A 24,066-nucleotide genomic window follows, 5' to 3' on the forward strand; every position below is an offset into this window, starting at 1 on the left:
CTTTAACGGCAAAAGAAAATCTTGGCTAAAAACCATTTTAATATATTCTATTCAGTCTTGTTTTATTTTTTTGCAATTTTTCATAGTTATGAGCAAGTATTAGTCATACCCTTTAACTTTTAATCTACACATACTTATAATTTATTTTCTAATTACTTAAAGCATAGGTATATATATATATATACTTTTACACTTTATGTTTATAAAAAGGTAAGATAAAAGTGAAGCTGACAAAAAGGTAGAAAGTTTTACCTAACAATTCAAATCAGCAATGTAGATTTAATAAAAATGAAGAGCAAAACATAAGGTAAATATTAAACTATTTATAATTAAATCAACTCAACTAATTTAAAAACTAAACTTGTATAAACTATATTATTATAAATAAATTTTTAGAAGAAAGATCGACAAAGCTTTGCATAAACTTTTTTTTCTGAAACTTATTAAATTTGAGAATCTAGTCCTTGTGACATACAGCTTATCATTATATTTCTCAAGGTGTCAGATTAGTTACAGGGTTGCTTGAAGCTAAACAACAAACTTAATTACAAAAATCTGGCTAAGTGGCTTCAAAATAGCCCGAGTTTGCCTAAAATTTCATAAACGTATTTCCAACTTTACATGCCTTTTCCTCAACTTAATTGCATCTTAGACTTCTGTATAGCACAGTGGACCAGCAAATGGACATGTAGAAAACTAATGCTTATATAATTTCCTCTTGGAAAATTTGTGGCAAAAAGCCAAGATTTGCATTTAAAGCATGGTTTTTTAACCATTTTTCCATAAAGCCCCCTTTGATGAAATTAAAAAGGTAACGGCCACCTCCAATAAAACATCCATAAAATACACCAAAGACCTTTTTTATTCTCTTCACCACACCAACTCCAGAATATCTAATGTAAGTTTTAAATCATGACCCTTATGGTTCATTTTAAAAAACCCTTTTAAGCTTTAAACATTTTTTTAAAAACAGAAGTTCTATCAGTTGGCACTAGGCACTTGTAAGGGATTTTGAATAAATAAAACTTTGATGACTTTAAAATTATGAAATCTATCAAAGGAAACCCATTAATAAACTATTTTTTCATAAAAGTATTTATTTATTTTTTTCATTGTTTATATAAGTATTTCAAAAAATTTTACTTGGTAGTTTTATCAAACTTTTTTGAGTTTTTTCAATTGATAAAAATTAAACAAAATCATTTTGTTTTTTAAGCACTTTTGTTGAACTCTAACCTAGTAAATCAACATTCAAGCACTTTGTGGACAAGATAAATATATTTTACAAACCATAGATTTAATAAACTTTAGGTATCATTCAATTGACATAATTTTTTCAAATTTTTATTTTTAATTTTAGCCAAGGTATTCTTAAAAAATACTCTTTAGTACATCTTTTCTTAGATTTATTGAATAACTTTAGTAGAACAGGCTCATTTTCAATATAAAAGCTTTATATTTAAGATCTACCAAACACTTACAAGCTGTTATAACACAGAACTTATAATAGGAGTTCAACTTGCCTCATTTTTAAGTTAAAAATTAACCTATTTTTAAAACAACAAGGCATAGTTTAAATACATTTTAGAAGCTACTTCTTTAAGTCTAAAAATTTTCTGTCTACAAAATTATTATACTTAAGTTAAAAAAACTACTCAACTGATTTAATATTAGGCTACTTAAGAAATAGTTTAAAAAAAACAATTACTGATTTTACCCAAAATATTACTCCCATTTCCAGTTCAATATGATTTAAGTGAATTGTGTATAGATTTAAAACAAATTTGCAAAACTATACTTTACTAGCTACAACTAAACACTTATTTATACTTTTGTAAAAGAATAATAACTTTTAAATTTCTAATGTTTAAGTTTTCAAGTATTTATAAGCAGAATAAGAAATAAGCATGTACTGATACTTTAAATCGTTGTACAACAGTAGTCAAATAGAAAATGTTATAACTTAACTTTATAATTTTGTTTAAAGCACATTATAATAAGTTATACAAGCTTTCTAATACTAGCTTAAATATAAGTTATAAATGATAACAAGGTAAATATTAAATGTATTACTTAAATAAACAGTTGAAACACAATAGTCAATTTAAGTCAAATTAAAGAGCAAAAAACATTAAGTATTAGTTAAACGTTGTTGCAAATCTTTTAAGAAAAAAAGCCAGTCTAAACAGCCAAAAACTGGCTCAAGCCAGCCTGAGTTATAAAAAAATTGAAAATAAAGAGTATAAATAATCTAGAATTGAAAAAAAGTATTGGTTATTAATTTAAATACTTAAAACAGCTCATAATAACAACAAAAAATGCTTTACTTTGTAGAAACATGTTTCCAAAATATCATAAAACATATAATATAACATATTATAGTCATTATAATAACGATCAATAAGGGTGATTCTACATATGAGTTATTCAAATCAAGTATGACTTTGTTTTGTATATTTGGTTGGTAAAATATATAAGATTCTTAAATAAATTACTGTGAATTTTTTAATATGCTGTAACCATACATGTCATTAGATTTATTTACAGTTGGAAAGTTAGGATTTCCAACCTTTGAAGCAAAAAAGCCAGCTTTAGTGATAAAAAACTAGCCTGAAATAGAACAATTAAGACTGAGTTTATGACAAAACTAAAAAAAAGTATTTTAAGCAAAAACTGTAAAATAAAAGATACTTTTAATTAAGTTTGAATAACTAAATAATTGATACTAAAAAAAAAATTATATAGAATAAACATAACTTTAGAAAATACTTTTTTTTAAGTTATAAAAACTAACATGAAATAAAGAATATACACAAAATAAGGTAAAACAAGGTGAACTAAACAATAATACTTAAAGTCAAGCAAGTTTAATCTCATCAAATTTTACCTGCCCTTTTTTTATCTAGTAGCTAAAATCCCCAAGCAAGTGCCCACTGGCACTACAAATAAAAAATCACACCAACAATCAATTTAAATTTTCTTTAAACTGATTGAAATAACGTATTTTTTAATTCTTTGTTTTTTCTAGTGTTGTTTTTTTATAAACTTCTTAAAGATATACTTGATATTATTTAGTTATAGCTATTAATTGTGAGTTTAATCTAGTTGTCATTACATTTTCAATCAGGGTTGCCAAATGTTTTAGGCAAATTTTCTCTAGGTATTTAAAATTTCTTTCAGGTTTTTAAAAATACAAACTTTTGGGTCAATTTATAGTTTTAAGTTAAGAAGGTACAAAACTGTGTTAAATAGTATAAAATCATAAAAAAGACACTGTAAAGCTACTTTAAATGTGCTCTTTAGTAAAAAAACATTTGATAATGGCAAACTTTTTTTAAGTATATAATGGATTTTTTGTGTTAAATCAAAATTTTACTACTGAAAATGTTAAAATTGTTAATAATTCCAGTTTTTTCAAGTTTTTTTTTTTTTAATTTCTCAAACTTGAGGGTTTTCCTGGTTTTTTAGTTTAAATTGACAAATTCCAGGTTTTTTGACAACCCTGTTTAATGGTGTTTGTTTAAAGATTTTTTTTGACTTGATCTTAAAGATTTTTTAGATTATGTATTTTTCACTAATAAGCTTTTTTAGCCACATTACATATCATCACAACATTTTATATTTTCTTATGTCAAATATTAAAGAAGTAGGAAAAGTAAAAAAAAAATTGATTGGGCAACTTCAGAGATAATTATAGAATTCATTTCTGGTCTCTCAAATCAAAGCAGTTTGGAAGTTTTTATATAAATTTAGACACAAATAAGCTAAAAATAAAGTACTATAGTTTGCTTTATTTGCAAATTAATATTTTATATTTGCTTATGAGTTATGACTGCTTCTTCAAACCAACTTTTTTTATGCAATAAAATTATCAGACATGCTTACCATGTGCCTGCTTTGATCACAACCAATCATCTGTTTTATAAATTGTTCTACTAAATTAAATAATGTGTTGAAGTTGTAAGTATATGCACAATACTTGATAGGATTTGATGTTCACTACAATAGACTTACACTTGCTAGTTTTGTTCATTCACATGATTTTAAATATTGTTTTAAATAAAGTAAATTTTGTAACCATAAAAACCTAAAACGAGACTTAGCCTATACTCCTTTAAGTATTTAAATCCTAATTTTTGGTCTAATGTCAACAGAATTTAGAAAACTTGATAAAAAATTACTTTAAAGAATTTTTTAAGATTTTTTTTTTAATTTTTAAAAGGTGTAAATTAAAAATTTTTTTTAATGTTTATATGTATTAGTTTTGAAGCATTTTGTGTAAACCTAATTTTGCTGACTTTTTCATTTTTGATGACATTATTGTTAAATAAAAAGTATTATATTATATTAAAACAAATTCTTAAATTGTTTAAAACTTATGGTTTATATATGTACCTAAAATGTACTTTATATATGTGTGCTTAATTACCATAAACTGTATTAGTTTAAGATAGTAAGTGTTTTTACTACTAAGGTTAAGATAAAAGTACATGTTTAAATTTTTATGAAGTTTTATGTTAACTTTAAAATTTAGCATACTGTTTTTTGGGTAACTTTCAAAATATTTTCATAAAATGTTATGCTTTCATTTTAACAATTAAGAAAATTTTCACCAACTAAGACCTCTTTAATGACAATAATGACAAAATTAGATTTTGAAGTAGTTTATTGTTACAGGGTCAGCAAATACTTGCTTGTGGGTTTGAGCTTCATTATTTTCCCATACATAGTAGTTTTTAATATAGAGGTTTTAACTTATTGAGAGTTTTTTTTGTATATGAATTGACCACTGGATTTCTAGTTTGCAATGTTCAACTCAAAGAGTTTATAAGCCATTATAAGTACTACTATGGCATCAGGCCAAACAGTTTACCTAACAACAAACTTTTTTTTTGATTAAGGTTTTTAAGTTAGGTTTTTTTTTGATTTAGAATTAATTTTATTTTATTTTAATTAACATAATTAAATATTCAAGTAGAACTACACGGGAGGTTATATATTTCCTTAACCTTTAAAATCATTTATTGGTGTAGTTTGGAGGCAAAACTTGTAAAAACCTTGTAAAAACCACATTATTTTTCAGAGAAAAACTGAATTTCACGTTTTATTAATCTTTTTCTTGGAGTTTTTTTTTGTTGAAAACTTGGTGGAATTTCTAAAACTTCAGTGAAAAAGTTTTATAAAGGCCTATGAAAAAGTGAAACTTTTCTAAAATTTGAAAATAATAATTTCAAATGTTATTATTTGTTTTTATCTCTAGATAACATTTGCTTTCTTGGGACTTTCCACAAGCAAATTTTTAAAGGGACTTTCTCAAAACCATGAGGTTTTATCAAATTGACTGTTTTGGCTTTGTAAAAATAATTAAAAACAGGTAACGTTCTAGTGTTTATAAAAATAAAATTATTTTGCTTGAAAAATTAAAAAATTGTAATTTTTTAGGTAACTAATTTTCTTAAATAAAAAAGCTTTGCGAGCTATTGTAAAATGAAACTAAAAACTAAAAAACTCTTTAGTTAGACCCATATTGAAATTTAAAGTATCTAATAATAAAAATTATCGTTAACTTATAAAAAATCTTAAGGCACATTTAAAGTATTTACTTTAAAAACTTTCAAATACTTGTTTTTTTCGCATGTATGTTTGTCTTTTGCAAAGCATTTTGTCTTTTAGCTTTTTGTCTTGATTTGAAATTTGTTTTTGCTTAATAGTTGCTTAATAGTATTTAAAGTAATTAATTATGGAAGAAATATAAAAATATTTTTTTTTTATCGAATAATTTTTTCCATATAAAAGAAAATTTTATAATGATTTATTAAATAATTTTATTGTATTTTAAAAGATTTATTTATCAATTTTTACAACCCATAGAGATTTATATATGCAGTTTATTGAATGAAAAACGTAACAAAATAATCTTCCTTGCTTTCAATCGATCCACAGTTTTGCTTTCGTCTGTAAACGTAAAAGGACTAATCGGATTGATGCGTTTAAACTGAGTATTAGACACTTTTAGTTTATAAAATATTACAACGAGCTAATTTGAATCTTTATTTTATTGTAACATTTTAGCACTTACTTTAGTAATTGTTTTTTTTTTACTTACAAAACTTTGTGTTATCCTACTTACTTCTCAGCTAATAGTTTTCGACCTATTCTGTACAGCATGGTGTGCTAGGTGACTATTTAATATCAACGTCAATAAAGGTTTTGAAGATTTTAAAGAGAAAAACAAAACAATACATTGTTGGTATCTAATTCCACGTTCCTAAGCAACTGAACTAAAACATTTTAATTTATATCCCTATCCTTAACGAACCTTCTCCAAACATATATCTAATAAATTCGAAAAAAAACTTCTTTTAAGCAAAGCTTTTAATAAAATGAAGTAATTTTTTTAACAAATCCGATTTACCTAGAATTTTCAGCTGACAGAATAATTGCTTAACTTGTAATGAACTTTTATAAAACAAAAATGAATTGTAAAGTGTCCAAGAACAACACAGGGTATTGCTAAATTTAAGGTAAACTTTGTTTGGTTGGTACTTCAAAATAATTTTGAACAAAATTATCTTTTTTTTTTGCAGAACTACAAACTATAATTTTCGACAAAAAATGTTTTATGTTCAAAAACTTTTTAAAGGTAAAAAAGTACATGTCACGCTAAAGTATAAAAAAATGTTTGAAAAAAAAATACTACAAAAAAAAAAACGTTTGGTAAAACTTTATTACTTGAACAAAAACTTTTGTGGTTGTTGATTTATCAGAACTCAAAAAGTTCTAGATATTTTATATATCTTTAATATCTAACCTTTTTAAATTTTAAAAACTTTTTTTTACGTTTTTAAAATTAATATAATATTAAGTTTTCATTTATTGTAAGATTATTTTTGTTGTAAAAATTAATTTCTTAAACCTAGGCTGTGTTGATCTAGTAAACTTATTAATTTAGTGTGCTCATCAAAAAAAAGTTGTAATAGTAGTTGTAAAAAAAATATAACAATAGTAATAATTTATTAAGTTCTAATTTTATGTAAAAAAAAAAAACAAGTAAATTGTAAACAGATATATTTTAATAAAAATTTACTATAAGGATTAAATAGTGTATTAAAGTATTAATTATATAACAAGCAGGTTTTTAGCTTAGTTTTTACTTAAAACGTTATTTGTACATAGTAGTTAAAAAGTGTGTTTTAAAAAATTTCCTACTTTATTAAAAATGCAATGCATTTGTCGATATTTTTTATTTAATTTATAAATGTTTTTTATAAACCACATTATTCAGGAAAAAAAAAAACTTTATTTTCAAATAATTTAGCATTGACAGTTTGTTACTATTTTTTCACATTAGCTTCATGTTTTAGTTTACCATTAAAAACTAATAAAAAATTTTTTAAAGTAAGTATATTGATTATTTTTAATTGTTTAATTACACAGAAAAAAATTGTTTAACAAAGCTATTTATACTATAGTGCATATCATAGTAAATCTTTTTTTAGTTCTTTGATTTTTTTATATTTGGTTCTTAGAAATTTATTAAAAGAGACAAAATGGCTTATTGTTCTGATCAAAAAGTATATAAACACTAGAATTCAAATGAATAGGATAATGAAGAAGTTTCACTGAGTCATAAGAACCTGAAGTCTATAAGACACAGTCTATTTCACATCAAATAGTTTTTACTTGCAATTCTAAAAACGTGTGCTGCTTAATTCAATGCACATATATTTTTTTTGCTCAATAGTAAAAAATGTTAGTTGACTAAGAATAAAAATTCACTCATAAAATAATCTTACCAAAAATAAATAATACACTTATGTTTACAATTAACTAATATTATAAAAAATAACTTATTTTGTTTCTAAAATAACTTATTTTGTTTTTAAAATAATTTGTTTTGTGAAAGTAAAAGGTTAAATGAATTTTAATTTACAGTTATGTGTATTTAATATTTTCTAAACAACTAGACCATCAAATTTCAATTAAGTATGGGTATCATTTAACTTTTAAAATCAAAAGGTTTTATAAAACTATTTGACAGTATATCTTAAATCATTAACAATATTTTTATTTCAGTATCAATAACCTTATTTACTCCTTATAGGTAAAACATTTTCTCAGCTCTCATTTTATTAAATTTATATTTTTTTTTTTGAGTGGTAAGAAAAAAAAAACATTTTCAAACTTTTTGCTTTGCGCCAATTTGTAAGGCAAGCATTTACAACTTTACCTTCACCACTTCACAGTCTATTTAACACCTAATTAGTCAAAAATAAGCAAATATATAAATATCTCTGATCCAAAAACCCTTTATGGCAATCCATTTGGAGAGCATTCACAAGGTGAAATTCTATAAATAAAAACTAAAAAGTCAGCAAAATTTTTAAAGCTCAAATCCTTAAACAAATGTTTACTGAGGCTGCAACTAAAAATTACACCAACAATCCAAATTTTAATCCCCAAATAAAAAATAACCCAAATCAGTTACTGTCAATACACTTAAATATTTTTTATCCTTTATAAACTAGTGTATAATAAGAACATTAAGTGCTAATCTGTAAATAAAATTTCATTTTCCCACAGTAACCTGAAAACAAACAAAGTACTTATACTGTTGAAAAATGACTAGTCTTTTTATCAATAAAAACCTAAAACCATGCAATACAAATATATAAATAAAAATAATGTTAATGTCCTCTCGAAACCTAGCAACCAACTTCACACAATCTGACAACATACAGGAAAATCAAATCACTTATTTGGAACATTAGTTAACTTCTTATAATATACAACAAAATATTCAACTATGTTCAGATTCCTCTTTTAGAAGTTTTTGAGGTTTTAGGGCTTGCTAGAACATACTTTATGATCCAAATTTTTTTAGAAGTATAGGGCAAGCCTTATTCAATGTCTCAAATGCAAAGTTAAGTTTAGTTTAAAATACTGTGTTAACTAAGTAGTATAAGTAACAATTATCAACCTCAAATACTCAGTACTTATTTTAAATTTATCAACAGTTTTCAATAAAACTTCTCAATTAAGGGAATAGGGGGGTCCAACTTAATTTTTATAAGTTGATCTTTTTTTATAAAGTTTTATCTGAGCTATCAGACATACTTAAGCAGTTGAAAAAATCAAATCAAAGTCTGTGACCTCAATATGTTCCTAATGAAAGATGCAAACCAAAAATGCAAAAAAATAGACTACTTATTAGAAATAGTTCAGATATATTTAGACCTTTTAATGTAATTAAGTACCATTTAACTACAAGACAAACAATTTTTTCATTATAAACTTTATTAAAAACTTAAGCGCTTTCGGAATGTCCAAATTCCCTTATCAAAATACTAAACACTCACTAGTTAAACTAACACAAAATAAATTGAGTGAAACTATATCATTTGTAAAAAACACAACTAATTAAAACGACAAGTAATTAACAAAAATGGATTTTTATAAACAATTAAGACAAAATGGATTATTTAAAAACATTAATAGTTACTCTTGATCCTTTATCAGGACCAAGCTGATTATTCAAATTTGGCTGCAATTTTTTAATTAGTAAAGCTTCTGAAGATAATAATTCATTATACGAAGTGCACGTTTTAATAACTTTGAAACAATTATAAATATTTTTACAATTAGTACAAAATACACAATTTTCGATATGTTTAAACATTAACTTTTATTAGAAATATATTTTCTCCTTCATTTTTTAACCAATCTTCAAATTTTTCAGAAAGTCTACAATTAAATTTAAGAAAGATTTAATGCAAGAGTTTTTTTAATTTTGAAAAAAAATTTAAGAAAAAAACCTATTTTTTTGTATATTTATAATTTAAGTTATAATCTAAAATTTTTATTTTATATAATTTTGAAAATCACAACTTTTGAAGTCTTTTAAACTATAAAAGGAAAATTTCCTGAAAGTTTGAGGTTTCTAGCTCAAAAAATGAAGGAAAAGATAGATTTTTAGTTATTTTCTAAATTTCCAAGAAAATTGACTCCAAAAAGTTTGCGGTTCTTAGATTTATATCAAAAATTTTTCACAAAAATTAAAGTATTAGAAATTTAAATAATATTTTTTAATTCTATAAAAACTAGCTTGTATTTTGTTCTCAAAGCTTTCATATAAGAGCCAATGCTATTTTAGTAAAATAATAATGTTAGAATTTCTCCCTTATGCCTTAATTTAATAGAACTAGTTTTTAAGTAATGATATTTTGTACTATTAATAACAGGTAATGTTATTATGGTCTATAAAGCTTATTTTCTAATGAAAGTTTTTTGTGTACTTCTAGATAAAACTTTTCATTATCATAGGTTAGTTAAGGGAATAGGGGGGGTAAACACCCTTTTTTGGTTTTTGATTTTATTTTATATAGTTTTTACTAAGCTACAACATGCTTTTTACAGATTATAAAATTCAAAATAACTTTTGAGATATAGCGGGTCAAAGTTGGAGGCAACAATAGGTTCCTTATTGGAGGCGCAAACTAAAATGACAAAAATAGACTATTTCACTAAAAATCTATCTTCTCCTATGTTTTTTGAGATAACTACCTCAAATTTTTAGGAAATGTTCCTTGATGTATTTAGAAAATTCTGTCAGAACAGAATTTATAAAAAATATTAAATAAAAATTATATATAAAAAATAAACAAAAAAAACATTTTATTTATTTTTTTTGTTATAAAATTTTAGTTTTTTATATTTTTTAAATTCTGTTCTGACAGAATTTTCTAAATACATCAAAGAACATTTCCTAAAAATTTGAGGAACATTAACTTTTTATTTTTATTTGTTAAAACTTTTTCTGTATAAAATAACATTCTACAATGTATAATTTTTCATTCTGCAAAGCTATTCTAAGTATGTTGTACCACTTAGTTTATGTTAATTAGTGAGTAGTATATTTATTGAATAACAAAAGTTCTTAATAACTTGGACTACAGAAAACAAGTTTTCAAGATTTTATTTAATCAGGTTTTAATTAGAATACAATGCTTTGCCCTGTAGAACTCTTCAGTTATAGATTTAATTTGAAAGATGTATTAAAAACAAGTTAATGGAAGAAGTTACAAACCAAAAACAAAACAAGAAAATAAAATATATTGTTATCTTATGAACTAAAACTAATAAAAACAAAGTAAAGTTAACTAAACTTGTATTTAATTAAAAAAATATACTTAAAATAGAAGTTTTTGTTTAGTTATCATATTGGTACTGGGTGGCCACAAAACCTGGATATCTGAAAGAACCTAGAATTTGACAATTTAGGCAAAAAACCTAGAGTTTGGGAAATTTTGAAATAAAAACTATGAAAAACCTGGAGTTTTGTATAAAAATTGTGAAAAACATGTAATTTTGTACAAAAATTATAAAAAAACTTAGATCTTTAGACAGCTACTTCAAGAAAGTTGTTCAAATAGATTTGTGTTTAGTAAAAGACCTTGTTATTTTATAAAAACTATAAATTTTAAAATATTTTGACTTGAAAAATATAAACTATAAGTAGTTAATTATTAATTATTGATTAAGACCTTAATAAATTCTGGTTGAAACTGATCAAACAAGCACTGACAATGTCTGAGACATTGGGCTATTAATGCTATAGCTGTGTCTATTATTTCAACTTTACCCACAAACAGTCGCTATGTGTTTAAGCATGTTTAAAGAGTTCTCAATAGGGGTTTCTCGCAACTATGCCTGCCTGATGAGTGGTAATCAGGACGAAGCCAGTTGTCTTGGATATTGTTGATGATGGTGGTGTGGTAAGGCTCATTATTTAGTATTACAATAGTCCTTAGTTATGCCTAGTTTAGTTATAGTATTACTATTGTGTTTTTGTTTAATTATTGTTAATAGTTTGTATTGAGACTGAAAAAACCATACAACTTTTTTAAAGTTTAAGTAATCTAATATCTCTGTGTTGTTATAAGACTTGTTTATTGAGTGTTTTTGTTACCATTTGTTGGTTAGTTTATTTTTTTAGCTTTATGTCATCTTAGTATTTATATATTATACACTTTAGGATTGGTTGTTTTCTTTTTCAAAAATTTTATTACTTGATCATCACATTGTAAATCAAGAAAGTATACATTGTAAGATTATCAAAGATAAAACAAAAAATAATTTTAATGTTTAACATAAACTTATCTTTGTTTAAAGCAATAACTACTTTAGAGAGGCTATCAGTATCAACAACTTGAATATTCCAGTACATAATTTTAAATACACAATAAAACAAAGATCAAATAATAGTAATCTTTTAAAAACACATTTTATAGTGTATGATTTATTTACACTAAAAGTGGTCAATAGAAGGAGTCCTTTTAAAAACCTGAAAAGATCCAAAAGATATTTTGAAAACCTGGAAAAAATTTGCCAAAAACCAGTGGTCACCCTGTTAATAGATACTATAATACTAATATATATATACATAAGTTAAAAAACTACTCAATCTATATAAAAACTAGAGAGCTTAATGATCAAAAGTTTATTTACAGATTGTTACTCAGCTGACAAAGTTTCACCTAAAATGGTCTTCACAGCTTTAAGTAGTAATAAAACAACATAAAGCACACAAATATATAGTAAGATCAAGTAGTGAGAAAGTAATTAGTAATTAATTAGTCATTATAATTTTTTATAAAAGTAAATTTAAGGAAAATTAGTTAAAAAGAGACATTTATAAAAACAAATTATATCAATATTCAATATAAACATAGTAATAATACTTTTAAATTAAATAACAATAACAAATAAAATTTTGATGTGTGCTTCATGTTAATTTTATTGTTACTTTAAGATCTGAAGATCCCTTTAAGTGAAGCTAAGTTTTAGACACCCATGGTTTTTAATTTAAACACTTTCTCTTAGAGCTATTTTAATTGAATTTGTTATAAATGCCTGATAGATAAGTTTAAACTTAAATTCAGGCATTTATGTTGTTTTCAATTTTCCTTAAACTTTAAAAAACCTTAAAAAAAAATTTATTTTAAAAGCTTTGAAATGTTAACAAGTTTTTCTTAGTAAAATCTAAAATAGTTAACCAAAACAAACTTAGAAACCAAAATTATTAAGCCAAAAAAGAAGATTTAACTAAAAAAAAAAATAATTGATAAAATAATGAATATTTGTTATGAATAAAATTTAAAAGTTTTAGGTAATAGTTTGTAAACTTTTGTCAAAGGTAGGTTTCAAATTAAGTTTTTTAAACTAACACCATCTTAACTTTGATATTTTATATCTAAAAAATTACTGCAAAATGTAATAAAGCAATGGAGAAGAGCTCTTAATTATTTTTACTTGACCTCTTAAGTTACAGAAAAAAGTATTATATTAAGATTTTTATAGGAATGTTTTAATAAAGGATACTTAAAAGTTCTAAATGTAAAAAGTAAGTAAATAATTAGTGGCAACCTTCGATTAAACTAAAATCTTCTTTACAAATACTTAGTTAAATTTAGTTTACTAAAACTAAATTTTGTCATTTTGTTTCTAAACCAAATTGTTTTTTTGTTTTCATTTCTTAAAAATTATAGTGTTTGGAGTTAATTGAAATTAAAATTTTACAGATTTTAGGTTTAAATTAAACTTACAACCATGAATTTCAATTCACAAATGACACAGTTTAGGCAGGCTCAAATGAGAAATCTGTCCCAGCCGATTCCTCAGCAAGCCAAAACTTCACAACTAAAAAAATTGCCACCAAAGAAGTCTTTTTTACCAAAAAAGAAGCATTCAACGCCATTTGATCTCAAGTATGCGGACCCTTCTCCATACAATTATGGTGGTATACCTCAAAAAAAGCATCAGCAGCAGATACAATTTGCTATTATCAATAAGATGAAGGTTAGTTAGAAATAGATTTTTTTATGTAAAATGTTCCTAGTTGGGTACTTTGAAATTTATATAAAAGAAATAGTTTTAATTTATTACATTTGATGTTTGTTCATTTTTATATTGATAATATTAGGTTGAAAACTTTTTTAAAACTTTACAATTAAATTTGTAATGACTAAAGCAATTTTGAAAAAAGTAATCTTTTAACTTAAAAAATTACTCACTATTTAAAGTTTTGTATCCACTACTTCAGAAAACTCTAAAAAGTTCTATTTGAAAAGAATAAATGCTGACGTCACTGATTGTTACCAGCAAATGGTTGCTTCATGCTTGCATGTATAAACCGTTTGTAGATTAAAGACTGCAAGTTCTTTGGTTGAGGATGACTGATGAGTCCTAATTAGGACAATACCGTTGTCAGTCTACCGAGGGCTTGTGGTCTGATGATCGAATTGGTATGATCAACCCTTTTGTTAAACTTGAGCTTTGTCTCACGGCATACGAGAGTCCAGGCTTCTGTTCTGCAGACTTTTGCCAATGTTTATTGTAAAAAGAATAAACAAAAATATGTTATAAATTGTGAAGGTATTAATGATGTAAGTGTGAAGAACTTGTGGTTTTAAAGTTATATAATCAGAGTTGCCACTTAACCTGGAAACCTTGAAAAACCTGGAATTTGACAATTTAGACAAAAGTAATCTGGAAAACCTGGAATTTGAGAAATTTCAAAAAATCCTGGAAAAATCTGGAATTTTGATCAAAAAACCTGGAAAAACCAGGAATTTTTAATAATTTTTACATTTTCATTAGTAAAATTTCGATTTGACACAAAAAATCTATCATATAAATAAGATATTTTTGTTGTCATCAAAAGTTTTTTTATTAAAAAACACATTTAAAGTAACTTTACAGTATCTTTTCAATGTTTTTTATACTTTTTAACACAGTTTCTTATATAAAAAAACTTTAAACTAAAAATAGACCCAAAAATGTGTACTTTTAAAAACCTGGAAGAGATTTGGAAATCCTGGAAAAAAATTTAAAAAAACGAGTGGCAACCTTGTATAATCCTGTTAGTACTACAGTTTTTGAAATATTAAAGAGTATTCAATATTTTTTTGATAATACTTTTTTTTTGATCTTTTTATTTAATATTTAAAATAAGAAATAAAGGAACATAAAAGACAATGTTTTAATTGTTAAACTGTTCAATCATTTTTTCAATGATAAAAAGTTAAAGATAATCATTTTTAACTCTTTGCATTTTGTTTCTAAAAAAATACTTAATCTTTGTTCATATTATATTGATAATAAATTCAAAAAAATATTACACAAAATATTAATAATTTTTTCACTGAATTAATTTTATTTCTTCTTTCTCTTAGATAACTATAAGTAATATATTATTATAAGTAATTATATTGAAAGTAAATTAAAAAAAGTAAGTTATGTAATGAAGGGGCAAGACTTTTAAAATTTTGACAATTCAAGTTCTTAAAAAAAGTTTTTAAGGACCATAACTCGAAAAATAGTTTAAAAAATAAGCAGTTGTCTTGTTAAATAAGTACTGTACGTAGCCTTTTTTTTGGAATTTTAAAAATATATGTTGTACTATGGCTAAAATTTGTTTTAAAGTGTTTTTTAGTATTTTTTGAAATTATTTTTGAATAAATAACTGTTTTCATTATTTTACTATCATACTTTTATTGATTATACCTTCAACAATTTTTTATTTCAACTTATGTATTATTTTTGTAGTCTTTGAATATTTTATAAAGACAGGGTTGCCACACACTCAGGGAACTCAGGGAATCTCAGGGAATTTTCAAACTGTAGAAAATCTCAGGGAATCTCAGGGAAACTCAGGGAATTTTGGCATTTTTCTTTTAACTCAGGGAAACTCAGGGAAGTTTTGATTTTTTCTCTAAATTTCAGGGAAGTTTTTGAAAATCTCAGGGAAATTTTTTTCTAGATCTAGAATGAGGTTTAGTTAATCCAGTTTCTAAGTTGCTAATCCAGGGCTAATAGTTCAACTAGTATATCAGCTGCAACTTCTTCAACAGCTGCTGAAATTTATTGGGCTCTCAAGTGTACCAAAGAAAACTGGTCAGGAAACTCTTGCGATAATAATAACACTTTATTCACTACCATGTTTCCTGATAGTGAAATTGCAAAAAAGTTCTGCATGAATAGAACCAAATATTCATATATAACAAACTTTGGTATAGCCCCTTTTTTTAAAGATGTCTTAAAAAAAAACAGTTTTGTGCTCGTCTTTTTATTCCATTTCATTTGATGAGTGTTTCAATAAAGTTATGCAAAAAACTCAACTCAATTTGGTGGTGAGATGCATGAAGAAAAAAAAAGTACACTGTCAATATTTTACTTCAGCATTTTAAGGTCACTGTACTGCAGATAATTTAAAAAAAGCCCTATTGACCGAAATTCAAGAGTTAAACCTAAAAAATCTGATCCAAATTTCAATGGATAGACCAAATGTGAACGTTGCTCTTGCAAAAAAAGTTGACTTTGATAGAGAGGCTTCAGGTCTACCTTAACTTATTAACACAGGGTCCTGCAGCTTGCACATTATTCATGGTGCATTCAAGTCCGGTGTTGAAGCTAAATTTTTTTTAAGGTTTGAAAAATACTCAGGGAAACTCAGGGAAATTTAAGGTTACTCAGGGAAATTTTTGGTCACTCAGGGAAGATTTTTTGGCTCAAAGAGTGGCAACCCTGTAAAGAGTTTGAGTTGTCCAAATTATAATAGTCATGTAACCTTGTGGATAGGACACTATATCTTTAATAATCAATTTATGTGAATTTAAAATAGAGACTTATTTTCAAACCGGAATATAAAAAGTAAGAAATGAGTTTTGTAATCCAACACCAGCTTTATTAGTAAAGCTTGACGGTTAACAATAACGATACATAATTATCATTGTTACAATGTTTTGAATTTATCAATTTTTAGATATTTTTAAAATCCTCATAAAAATATATATAAATGTCACTCAGTTTACCAAACTAAATAACAAAAAAAACCGTGGAGAAACGAAATATCGTTAATGACAGGAACGCCACCAAGAAGAGTTTGTCCACCCGCTGTCAATAGACGAGATAATAGAGGAGGCGCGGCTGATGCACGTCACCCCACAGCAGAAGAACAGGCTGGCTGCCGACCTGCCCAAGAACCCCAAGATAAAAGTGGTTGAGGAGGACGGGGTGACCAAGTTCGTGTACAAGCCCAAGTTTCCCCTGAAGAACAAGGCCGCTCTTCTCAGGTTTGTACTGTGCAAAATATTTTGAAACTCCAGTTTTGATCAAACTTGTTTGTGATAAGATATTTTTTATAAAGCATATTAATATTTTGCCACTTTGCCCATCTAAACTTTTTATTTGTTTGCGTGAGTAGTAGAGGGGGCCACGAGGCTTTGAAACTTACACTAGATATTCTGGAGTTTATGATGAAGAGCAGGGTTTCCCAAACTTTTTTTTCAAATGGCCCCCTTTAAAGAAATTAAGGCTATTGCCCCTTTCATTATGATTACTAAAAAAACTACCATTTAAAAACACCTAAGACCTTTTTGCTTTTCATCTGCAACTTAAGATATCTAGTGTAAATTTCAAAATTACTATAAAAACACCTAAAATCTTTTTTTTTTTCTCTTCATAAGCAACTTTAGAATATCTAGTGTAAGTTTCAAAATTTAAGACTGCCCAAAAATTTAAAAATTGCCCCCTTCGCCACTTTACTAGTTGTTGCCCCCCGACTTACTAAAACCACATAGGGAAACCCTGATGAAGAGGAAACCCTGATGTGTACGATTATAAAAAGTTTTTTTTATGAACTTTAAAATGAAAAAAAAAATATCAAATATAATAATGACAAAAGTACTTTTTAATTGCAAAAATTGTATTTAGTCCACTCAACTGTTTCTTGCCTTGAAGCAGGTTTGTATTAAGGTTGAATTCTAATCAAGATATTGACAAGTAGGGTAACTTGGTATTAATTTACTAAATACCAGGTTGCTGGACACGTACAGCGAGGAGGGGAGGGGCGGAATGCTGGTGGAGGACATCATCGAGTCGCTGCCCAAGGCCAAGATCAGGCTGAAGAAGCTGCGGGAGCAGGAGAAGGTGGTGGTGCTGATGGGTGGCGACAAGAAGGAGGTGGCGTTCGTCGGGAGGAGCCAGTCGTGCTACAGCAAGATTAAAATCGATGACAGGTAGAATTTTGAATATTTTTTTATTTGATTTTTTTGAAACAAGACTTGATTGAACTGGTTACGTGAAAATTTAAAGTTCTTATTAAATTTTCTTAGAAGCTGTTTCTAAAAGTTTACATGTTGTTGAATCAAGTGAATAAGAACATCTTGCTAGAAGAATGTAATGGTAGAAAAAAAAAACTTGAAAAATTTTTTAATAGTTATATTACAAAAATTTTTAGCACCTTTTAAAAACATTAGTGTTATTATTCAAATAATAAAAAATAAAATGAAAAAATAATAATAATATTCAAATAATAATGAAAACTAATTTCAGGTTCAAAGGGATGTGGAGGGCGATCGCAGTGGACGGGCTGGAGGAGGGAAGGATCCGGGACTACCTGAAGTCGGAGGGTTTGGGAGAAATGGAGAAGGTGGAGAGGAAGGAGCCGGCGGGGAGAAAGAGGAAGAAGGCGGGGGGCGGGGGCAGGAAGAGGAAGTTCAAAGTTCTCAACACCCACGTCGAAGGCCTGAAGGATTATTCCGATAAAAACTGAAACTCTTGCCAAATATTCCACGGTTTTTCAAAGACTTGTGAAAAAAAAAACTTTTATTTCTCAAATTTCTGTTGTTTTAGATCATTGCTTCTAGTTTGTGTACTGATTTACGGACTAGGTTGCAATTTTGGGTTTTCGATTTAAAAGTATTTTATCATAAAAGAATAAAAATTACAAAAAAATAAACAATTTTTTTTTGTATTCTAAATTTAAACGATGTTTTATTTATGTAATGTTTAAATTTTTAAAGCATTTTCAAGTTGAGTTTAAGTTTAGTAATTTTACAAAAAAAAAATCATATAAAAATAGTTGTAGGTTAGATTTTGAACCTATTGTGATATATTTGTTTCTTCTTTGAAATTATTAAATAAAACTTTTTAATATTTGTTCAAAAATCTACAAACTGATGGCAATAAATTTGTTTTTATTTTAATTTATTGTCCATATTATTGTTCTTAATTCGGTGATAAAAGTTTTTATGTTGTACATTTTCTCAGTTTCAACTTCTTAAATGATAAAGTTATACTGTTAATTTTTAGATTTTATTTAGAATTTATAGTAAAACAGTCAAATAGAAATTAAAAGTTCTTTTACACAAAATATTTTTTAAAGTGTTTTTATTGATAAAAAGCATTGTGTATGTGTATTTTTTACAGAAATATAAATAAAAATGTTTAATTCTTCTTCAAAGAGTCGATATCAAAAAGTTAGTTTTTCAGTATTGTTTTTAAGATTCTTTCATTAGTTATGATAAATAGTTCGAAAAGAAGCGACTCAATGATTTTGAAACATTCGAGATTTGTATAGTAAATATTTCACCTTAAGATTTAGTAAATAAAAATGTTAACATTTTATCAACTTAATTCTCGATTAAATAAAAAATAGTTATTGATTTTTGTGTTAAAAAAATCTACGACATCAAAAACATTTCTAATTTTATAGTATGATAAATTTAATTTGTAAACTAATGAAATCACAACTGCCCTAACCAATTTTCTTTTGTACGTCTAAATAAGCGGTTATTTACCCCCGGGGGTAAATTACCTTGTTTTAGGGGGTAATTTTTCTTTATTACAAGTTACGTAAATTAATGTTTATTGATTGTCTTTTTAATCTATAAATTTGTATTAAACTAGTTTTTTTAAGGTAAATAATATTTTACAAATTTTGTATTTAACAAGCTTAAAGTTCAAAAATTTTTGGTTTTTCCCCGCAAAATAAACACAATTTTGTATATTGTAAATTTGGTAACAAACTTCCAAAACCGGGTAAAACATAAAAGAAGGTTAAGAACCGTTGGTCTAAGGTTTGTTTATGGTAAGCTTGAAGATATTTTTCGCTTAAAACGGAAAAATGGTAGTCTTTCAAAATAAGTTGTGAATTATTTCTCATAGTTCAATACAAAATTCAACTTACATCCAATAAAACAGACAAAAGTATGTGAGTTTTGTTATTTTTATTGGCAACAATGAACTAGAAATGTATTCATTTACGTTGAAATTCGCGTAAAACTTAGTATGTAATTAGAAACTTAAAAACAAACAATAAAATAACCTTACATTGCTTTTGAAAAAATCTTAAATTTTGCAATAAATTTTAAAGTTATTATGAATTAATATTAAATTTTGTAATTAACTTGAAAATTTTTGATTGAACTTAATTACAGCTAATAATATTACTTTAAGAAATAGTTGATTAAAGACTAAATTAGTTAAAACAGTTTTGTGATTAGTTTGCCAGCATAGATGAAGTAAAAACACTGCAGTAAAATAAACAGCACAAAACTGTCAGAAAATTATCTCGAATTTGAACAACGTTTTAAATGAAATTCATTCAAAAAAATATCCATCAGGTGGCGTTCTTGGGCGAGGGACAGTTCGCTTCTGTGTACAAGGCGAAAGACACGCTGACAGGCGAAATTGTGGCAATTAAGAAGATTAAATCAGGCGACAAGAGAGAAATGAGGGACGGGGTGAACAGAACAGCCATCAGGGAAATCAAACTGCTCAAGGTATTTTATATTTTAGAAAAATGTGTGTGAGGTTGCATTAAAATTTTGAATGATTAATATATTAGTTTAGTAGGTTTGTTATGACTTGAAACTTTTATTACAATAAATTATATTTTGTAAGTCTTTCTCTTGAAAATACACTTAGTTACACTTATGAAGCGCCTTTTGAGTAGAAAATCACCAATACAATAATATAAGTTAACTAATAATATAGTTACAATAACTGTTTCTACAAAAACCTATGAACATTGTTACTATTTTCAGTTTTAACTACATTTAAGTTAGTTTTTTTCTTAAATAATTTATATTTTATAAATTATCAAGTTATAAATACTTTTTCAAGTGATAACAGTTAATGATTTGCTTTTAATTATGTTTATACAGAAAACAGACTACTTCATAAAAGTACAAATGTTTTAGCTGTTTTATAAAACAAATATCTAATTACATAGCTTGTACTAAAATTGTCACAACACTTAATTTTTAAAAGAAACACTTTAACTTTTTACACTTAAAAAAGAAAAATAATTTCCAAATAGGCTTTAATAGTTAAAATATCGTTAATAAGTGCTTAAGATAAAAAGTTAAAACTGGCAACCATTTACAAACAAAAACTTTTGAAAAGTAGTGAAGAATAGTATATAGTAACAATAAATAAAGATGTAAAATAATAAGAAATACGTTAGCATCAATATTTAATTTATTGAGAATTCAATACCTATCGGCCTCATACATATCGTTAACTAGTTTAATCGATATGTTTAGAACATATTAGCTTTATATTATAAAGCAGTACTTAATTTAGATAGTTATTGATCAGGACCTCAAATCACTTTATCGTATTGTTGAAATGAGTCTGAGATCAGTTTTGAATCTTGTTGCAAAGTGACAGCAATCAAAACATGAAAATATAAATAATGTTAGGAACTGAAACACGAGAACATAATCGACCTGACGGACGTGGTGGGGAGCAAATCTCAAATCTCATTGGTCTACGAGTTCCTGGAAACCGACGTGGAGAACATCATCAAGTCGGAATCGGTCGTCCTGACGACGGCCGACATCAAGTCCATCGTTGCCATGACGCTGAAGGGGTTGGAGTTCCTTCACGCCTACTACGTCCTCCACAGAGACCTGAAACCCGGTAACCTGCTGATCAGCTCTAAAGGAATCCTCAAGGTAAAATAAGTACTAAAATAAATATTACTAAATAAGTATTACTCAAAGTAAAATAATAAAATTTATATTGGTTTTAATATATTTAGTTTTTTTCAATTAAGTTTATAAAAAAGTGTTGATCATTTAGTATAATGCTAAAATATGCTGAAAGTTTAAAATTAATTTTTGAACATACCTTGAAGTATATATTTCTTAGTTTAAAAAAATGTGTTTTTCTTTTTTATTTTAACATGCTGAAAATTTTAAATTAGTAAAAATATATTTTGAAGATCGGAGACTTCGGGTTGGCCAAGAGGTTCGGCAGCCCCGGAAGAGACCTGACGTCAGAAGTGGTAACCATGTGGTACCGGTGTCCCGAGCTGTTGCTAGGGGCAACCAAGTACGGGGCTGGGGTGGACACTTGGGCCGTGGGATGCATACTAGCTGAACTGTTATTGAGGTAAAAGTTTATGAAAATAGTTGTTTTTAACATGAAATTTTAAATTATTTTAATTATTTTAATTGAAATAACTAAATAAAACTAAACACTACAACATGATAAATATGAAATAGTTAGTTAAATTAAATACTACAATAAGATAAAATGATCAGTAAGATTTTATTTATTTTTTCAGTTTAACTGCAAATAATAACAAAGCAGTTTTTAAATTGTTTCAAAATGGTTTAAATCCTTCTTTAAACCTTTTATGAAGTTATTTTTATTAAAAAAAATGAAAATTGACATGTAAAGTGTTTTATACTTTCAGTTTATTTTGAACTTAATTTGTTCAATAAATTTTTTCAAAACAACTCTACTTTTGTAACATCAAACACTTGCTTCACAGTTTATTTTATTTACATAAGCAATTTAAATAAGTTGATGCTTTTATTGGTAACAGTTTCATGTATTTTGAAGGGAAAATAATCTCTATTTTAGTTAAGTTTTGTGTAATTTGTTGCGAATTGGTATAATATTTGTGTGCACAGAAAACTAATTGAACATAAAATTGTTTATTTTTTATATATATATTGTTTTATTAATGTTTTGTTCACTTTAGTCTATTTTGAGCAAACATTTTCAGCCACCAACAGGTTTTTTTTCAAATAAAATTCATATTTTGGTAAAGTGAAAAAAAATTATAACTTTGCTAATTTTATTAAGTTAAAAAGTAAAATTATTTATCAAATCACAAGTAAATTCAAATAAAGTTTGCTAATAAAAGGGCTTAATTTTATTTTTAATTAACTAACAAATTCCTTGTTATTCACATTGTGAGTTTTTTGTTTAGACGTATAAAAACAACTTTACAATTGAATTTTGTAACTAAGAAAGAAATGCTAGTTTTATTTTAAATTAGTAGCAACTTATATTTCTGTCATTTAAATAAATAATTCTGTTAAATAATTGTTTTTAAAGATATTAGTATTTGTGTCTTAATTTTAGAATTTAGTTTAATTTACTTATCGTCAGTGTTAAAATATGATTTTTATAAATATTTATTTGCATTTAAAAAATACTTATTAGTAATGGTTTTAGAAACAAAAAATAGTTAATTTAATACTTTAATGAAAACAAGCTACCTGAAGCTTTCTTTATTCAAAATACTTAAGACTCAACTTTAATATTATATATACTTTAGAGTCTTTTGGTTGGAAAAAATCAAAAAGTTTATAATCTAATATTTTTATTTGCAACATACAATTTAAGTCATTACCCTAGAAACTCTTTCAAGAGCGTATTGGTATTGCATTTATAAGAGCTTTGTAATTATAGTAACTTACCAGACCTTTTTAAACTCTGGAAATTCGAAAAAATTTTCATAGATCTGCTTTGGACCCTGAGGCTTGGAAGTTCATGATTTTTCCACTTTTGTAGTTTTTTACTTGCGTGTGTTAACTAATAATTTTTTCTCCAGGTGTCCGTTCTTCGTTGCTGAAACCGCGATCGGCCAACTGGGCAAGATATTCGAGGTTATTGGGACACCTAGTGACGAGGAGTGGCCGCACATCGCCACGCTCCCCAACTACGTCACATTGTGTCATCACGACGGGGTGCCATTGTGCGAGATATTCACCGCTGCGTCGGATAACACTTGCCGGTTGATCGAGGGGCTGCTGAAGTGCAACCCGCTGAAGAGGCTGGGGGCGGCACAGGCGCTGATGTCGGGATACTTCACAGAGCTGCCCATGCCGACCCACCACTCCAAGATACCCATGCCCCATAAAAACGAGAGGCTCGCTTCCTAGCAGGAGAAACTGGTGTTTTTCAGATGTGAGGGGAAAG

General features: G+C 26.3%; 2 protein-coding genes across 2 annotated transcripts; both read left to right on the forward strand.

Annotated features, from left to right (window-relative positions):
- The first annotated feature begins 13,584 nt into the window (after window positions 1-13,584).
- LOC145843439 (general transcription factor IIE subunit 2-like) lies at window positions 13,585-18,613 on the forward strand. Its single transcript, XM_082950922.1, has 4 exons — window positions 13,585-13,857; window positions 16,924-17,132; window positions 17,877-18,077; window positions 18,394-18,613. The coding sequence occupies exons 1-4, from the start codon at window positions 13,609-13,611 to the stop codon at window positions 18,611-18,613; spliced, it is 879 nt and encodes a 292-aa protein (XP_082807048.1). The 5' UTR covers window positions 13,585-13,608.
- Window positions 18,614-19,267: 654 nt separating this feature from the next.
- Window positions 19,268-24,032, forward strand: LOC145843438 (cyclin-dependent kinase 7-like). Its single transcript, XM_082950921.1, has 5 exons — window positions 19,268-19,319; window positions 20,466-20,624; window positions 21,549-21,803; window positions 22,073-22,242; window positions 23,699-24,032. Exons 1-5 carry the CDS (start codon window positions 19,284-19,286, stop codon window positions 24,027-24,029), a joined length of 951 nt encoding a protein of 316 aa, XP_082807047.1. The 5' UTR covers window positions 19,268-19,283; the 3' UTR covers window positions 24,030-24,032.
- The last annotated feature ends 34 nt before the right edge of the window (window positions 24,033-24,066 follow it).

Source organism: Thalia democratica, chromosome 8 (genome assembly GCF_965202585.1).
Source record: "Thalia democratica chromosome 8, ktThaDemo2.hap1.1, whole genome shotgun sequence".
NCBI classification, from domain to species: domain Eukaryota; kingdom Metazoa; phylum Chordata; class Thaliacea; order Salpida; family Salpidae; genus Thalia; species Thalia democratica.